At 37.5% G+C, this 6,093-nt stretch overlaps 1 protein-coding gene across 1 annotated transcript in view; it reads left to right on the forward strand.

The window, feature by feature from the left end:
* mims2 (mitochondrial inner membrane scaffold 2) overlaps window positions 1–5,674 on the forward strand; it is a 58,759-nt gene extending 53,085 nt beyond the window's left edge. Inside the window, exon 3 of the mRNA XM_080205021.1 lies at window positions 1,083–5,674. Within this exon, the coding sequence (XP_080061147.1) occupies window positions 1,083–1,311 (229 nt within the window). The 3' untranslated portion in view covers window positions 1,312–5,674. The remainder of the gene's footprint in view (window positions 1–1,082) is intronic.
* Window positions 5,675–6,093: the final 419 nt, after the last annotated feature.

Here is a 6,093-nt window from a genome sequence, read left to right on the forward strand (position 1 = left end):
GTCCCAGGTTCAATAATGGCCTCAAGTCACTGCCTAATCCACAGTCTCCCTGTTTCTGCCCACAGTCCAAACGTATGGGTTAGGTTGATTAGCCATGGTGAATTGACCCTAGTGTCAAGGGGATTAGCAGGGTAAATGTGTTGGGTGACAGGAATAGGGCCTGGTGGGATCATGGTCAGTACAAACAGTGGGCCAAATGGCCTCAGAATTCTATGAAAGGCACAACCATTTGGAACTGAGATGAGGAGGAATCTTTTCTGCCAAAATGGCCTAGAATTATGGAATCCTTCAGGGCAGAAGGAAGCCATTTGGCCCATCAAGTCTGCACCGACTATAATCCCATATAACTGCACGTATTTACCCAAGCTAGTCCCCTGACACTAAGGAGCAATTTAGCATTGCCAATCCACTTATCCTGCACATCTTTGGACTGTGGGAGGACACTGCAGCAAACCCACACAGACACAGAGAACATGCAGACTCTACATGGACAGTGATCCAAGCCAAGAATCAAACTCGGATCCCTGGCAGTGTGAGGCAGCAGTGGTGGTGGCATAGTGGTTAGCACTGCTGCCTCACAGTGCCAGAGACATGGGTTCAATGCTGGCTTGGATGACTGTGTGAAGTTTGCACATTCCTTTTCCCCATTGCTGCTTTACATCTACTGTGTTTCAACTTCAAGCACATTAACCAAGGGAAGAAAAAGTTAAGTAATCAAATTTAAAGGTGACAACTAGGATCAGATGGCAATACTGAAAACCCTGATGATAATCAGGATGAAACAAAGGTTAGGTTTCCAACCCACTTGCTGTGAATGGTCGAAGTTGAGTATGAATTTGCAGATTGTACAATTTTGCATTAATGCTCCCAACACAAAGTCAGTAATTTAATTGGTTCTGAAAACATTTGCTATTAAATGGATAGAATGGTTTGTCATGCATAAGATAATAATGCATAAAGCTCATTGTTTAGTGACTGAAAGCTTCCAGGCATCAAAGTAGATTAGAAATCAATGAGTTATTTTAATGGCTATATTCTTCACTAAGTTCATGTATTTTTGACTCTAACCTTTTGTTTTTCAGTGGTGTGGATGTGGCAGCAATCCTTTACAAAGTGGGATTTAATGAAGCTGTTGTGCAGTCCAGAATGGCAGCCGGCACCAGTACCTTTCTGCTAGCATATGCTGTTCACAAGGTCTTCGCCCCAGTACGAATGAGCATAACTTTAGTTTCTGTGCCATTAATAGTGAGGTACTTTCGCAAGATTGGGCTTTTTAAGGCTTCCCCTTCCAAACCACGAGGAACAATTTGAGAATCATCAAGATTACAGACAAGGATCTAGATGTGAAGCTTTTGCTCCTTAAATGAATGCAGTATGTGAAACTTATTAGGCAGTAATCACCTTAAGCTTCAACTCTGTTTGCTGTTTGAAGTTGGTTGCCATTACATACTGACATAGTGTCAACCTAAGCCCTATGCAAAAGGGGATCTTTTGCATAACTACAGCCTAGATTTCAGTAGCTGCTGAAGAAGTTCAGTCCCAATGTTGGGTTCCTTTTACTTCTGATGTAAATCTGCTGTTTGAAGCAAGGCAATATAACTTAAAAAGCATAGTTAAGAAAAAGTACACAAGAGACAACTACAATTGGCCAAACAGTAAATGCAAATTGACAATCTACTACTTGAACAAAGGCAGTTGAATTGTTGACTTTTAGCCCAAGGAGGAAAATAACAGCTTGTATAAAAATGGTTTCATATTGTTCAATACTAGAATATCATGGTTTCTCATAATGGGGGATCTTCTGTCCTAGCTTGAGAGTGTCAGCTCAGTTTTCCCAATAGTGAAGTAGGAGCAAGTTAATCTGCTGTATAACATGATATAAAAAAATCTGAAAAGGCTTTGATCAAAGAGCAAATTTTCCCTATGCTGTAATGCATTTCCCTCAACATACTATATAAACAGCACTGGAATGTCCCATCTAAATCATGGAGAATAATGTCTAGGATTGATTGCTCTCATTTCACCTTCAGTTAACCAACAAAAACTTGTGGTATAACTTCAAGGTAGCTGCTGGGGCAGTGTAGCACAGGACGTGTTCACTCATATAACCAACTCAGCCTATCTTCAGGAAAATAGGAAACATGCCCCATTTCAAAAATAGTTATTCTTCTCAATGCACTGTGACCAAATTAGCTATCACTAAATACAGCATGTTTTGATAAGTTCACTTATTCTAAATTCTACCTAAACCATTGATGAAATTTGATACTACTCAGTAGGACCACTGTCTCTCTACAGTTTTGACACTTTGCATTATGTCTCCATTTGAATTACACATTCATAGACAAACAGAAGAGATGGAGGTTGGCTAATTTGTTACCTTTGTGGTAGTAACAGAAAACTCATTTGATACAAATCATTCACACCTCACCAATCCATTTTTTGGGATTGAAATTAATACTGCATACCAATAACATTACCCAAAAATCAATTCACTTAGGGGTGTTGTGTGCTGACTGATTTATTTTTCCAATCTGCTGTTTTGAATAAGGCCATAATAGAAACAGTACACATATCCACTTTCCTACCCTTTCCCTGTAACATTTGATTTCCTTACTGAGTAAAAACCTCTCAACTGTAACTATACATGAGGATTCTGCCCCCACAGCTGGGGTAAGGCGTTCAGACACTGCTGTCAAGAAATTCCTCATCTGAGTCCTTGGTACCCCTTTATTCTTGAGCCTATGTCCTCTGGTCTTACATTCTGCCACATGGGGAAACTTTCAGCATTTATCCTGTCAAGCTTCTTGAGACTATGTTTCAATAAAATTGTTTACTGCAGCAAATAAAGTAATTGAAAAACTGATTTCTAAAAGAAAAGTTCAAGTCAATAAGCAATAACTTCCCAATAAGAGGATGAACTGGGACCAATGGAAACTTGGATACCATCTGCCTTACATGTAGGGTTAGCACAAGTATATGAAAATACTTTACCATAAATCATGATTTGAGATTTGACTTGATACCCCAGTTTGTATGTCTTTTTCAAAAACTATTTAATTGACTCAAGCATGTGGAACCCCAGTGAACTTCAAGTTTAAGTAGTAATTTGATTAAGTGAAATGTACTAAGTAAAATGTGTTGTAACCTTAAATAAAACCCAAGTCCAGGACACTTGCTATTTAAAAATGCTGGTAAATGACAAGTCTAGGTGTGTTTAAGACCTGCATTTAATCAGTTCACAATGCTTTTTGGCCAGTTAATGTAATAGCCTACATAGACATGCTCAAACTATTCCCCACTGGTCAAGCAGTTGATTCATAACAGGTGATTTTAAAACAGACTTTCAGAAATGAGTTCCCTGACCTGAGTGCTTCAGTGCCATTCAGGGAATTTTTTTTTCCTGGTTATAGTTACTCCTGCTTTATTGCAAGTCTATAATTTGAGCCTGCCCCCTCCCCACCAGAATCTGAAGCCTAGGATGATGTGGCAGTGCCATTATTGGCCTGGGATGGGCACAGTAAGAAAACACCACCAGATAAAGTCCCAACAGGTTTGTTTAGAAGAACTTTTTTTGTGAAGGAACAGCACTCAAAGTGCACTGACCTGTTGAAGGGGCAGCACTCTGAAAGCTCATGATTCCAACTAAACCTGTTGTACTTTTAACCTGGTGTTAGAAACCTAGAATAGAAAACAGTCAGTGAGCCTGCTGCAAACTAGCAACCAGTGGAGAAAGGTCCTCACCTAATCTGAAGCTTCAAATGATTAACAGATTCTAGGATGGTTGTAGGTAAATGCAAATCACCTAAAGCAATATGGATTCAGAATTCAATGGGTAGATAATATTCCTGAAATGTTTTGGAACCCTTCATTCTGTGTATTGAGAATCTTTGGAAGTTTCCATTAAATAGCAAGTAAAGGATATGAAAGATGAATCAAAACCAGAATCCTATACATTAAGTAGGAAGAAAAAATAATATGGGACCAAAGTATAAGATTGATCTGCTTGCCATCTGACTGCAAATACAGTATCCATTTATTTCAAGTTATCCCTCCAGGTATCGTAGTTGGTTAGAAAATGAAATGCAGCTCTTAGACAATTATGCAGCCAAGGACATTTCTGGCCTTTAGTCAAGCAAATGGGTATTAACTGATGGAAGGGGGGGGGGGTGGTGGTGGTAGGGAAATAAAGGAGAAATGGTGGTAAGAACAGTTAAAAAAATGCTCTTAAAAGTGGACAAAAACTCCAGCTTAAGTTCTGAAAATGGGAAATTACTGATTGAAACTAGGATTTACTTGGCCTTACATTGTAAGGTTGAAATGGCTCTGCTGAGGTGCGTAACATTAGATTCTTTAAATTGGCCATAGGTAAGTCATGTTTTCACTTGGTGCTAATGCATCACACTCATGGATACCACCAACCTGATACCAGAAGTGCAGTGTTCTTTAAATATTGATGCTATTACTAATGAACAGAAATTGAATGAAAATCCAAAATTGGGTGTTCCTGTACTACTACTGGACATGAATTTTCAAACATATAGACCATTAATACTCCATACATAGAGTAATAAGCAGATAATTTCCATTTGTGCTTAATATGGGAATTGGTGCTTTAGTGGAGCAAAAGTGGCAAGTTTTAGGTCAAGCACTTAGAAATCCTCAGGGCCAGTGCATTAGATTTCAGATTGCATATTAAACTTTAAATTACAATAGCCTTGGCTAGCTATTGTCTAAAATGGCTAGAAAAATTTAAAATGCATCACTAAATAAACAGGATACCTGTAAATTTGACATGATCACAAAAACCACCAAGTAATAGTGCTAATGATCAGATGTTCATGTATGGTTTTTGGATTTATGGATAAAGGACACTTTACCTTAATGGCCAAAGAAAATGCTAGGCTACAGTAGCAAATAAGACAGTAGCTCAAGAGATTACATGTTAACCTTCATTCTTAAATGTTCCAAGTTTTGTTAGGTAGCTGTTGGTTCAACTCTTTCCTCCCCTCCTTACCCAATGCTCAAATTGATCTTAAGACTGGGAAAATTGTACTCCAAATACATGCTACATATATGCTACTCCATGGGATTTGTTAGTGCTCAGCACAGGTAGAAACAAACGCTAAAACTAAAACAAGGTTGCAGAATAAAGCATTTAAAACACAAGGGATGGGCAGTTTAAACCTACCACACTACTATTCATATGCCTAAAGCCATATGTTGACAATACAACCTCCACTGTGAATGTTACAGCTTGTAGAACCAATATTTTACTTATGGAAATGTTCAATATTTTTAATTATGCATTTTGAAATGATTGTTTAATAGGACCCCTTAGAACTGAGCTATAGCTAACCTGTGAATAGTTTCAGTATGCTTAAAGCAATGATCACAAGCCAAATGTCATTTTAACATGAGTTTAAATCAGCAAGAGTAAAACTAGTTAGTGTTCAGCTTTGTGAATTAGCCTCAAATGTAATGCTTTGTTTGGTTTGTGTTTATCACCAAGTAGATGAAGATAAGTGTTACTTGAAAGATTTATATTTTCAAAAAAGACAAATCTAAAAATACCTGTACAGTAGTTTATATTGAAAATCAACTCTAGAAATTTGGGAAGATATGTTTATGTATATGAAACAATTCTTTATTCAAATAAATTGATTAAATGTGATGCTGCTTCCTTCGTTGTTTTCTAGAAGATTGTAAAATTGGGCTGGATCAATCTATAGGAGATTCTCATCTTGCAAATACATTACTCAAAATTAATGTGTTGCACTGAAATTAGAACAGATTTTCATTGACATTTAGATCCTGTCTTACAGCCAACTCCAAATTGAAAGCTAGGTGAGCAAATTCCACACTTTCAATTTTGCTATTAGGTTTAACTATTTTGTCCACCATGACTGGTCAAAAATAAAGCAATGTTGGTGTACAAAACCCCTTCAGTAACTTTGAAGCTATGGCCAAATACTTAAAATTCAAAAGCAACCATGATGATTCTCAGATTAATTAGAGCCTAAAAGTATGTTCCTTTTACAAATGATTACAATCAAATCCATCCATCTGTGCCAGTTAGAGAAAGTATTCAAA

This window comes from Carcharhinus amblyrhynchos, chromosome 16, assembly GCF_965287045.1.
Source record: "Carcharhinus amblyrhynchos chromosome 16, sCarAmb.v2.hapA, whole genome shotgun sequence".
Taxonomy (NCBI): Eukaryota; Metazoa; Chordata; class Chondrichthyes; order Carcharhiniformes; family Carcharhinidae; genus Carcharhinus; species Carcharhinus amblyrhynchos.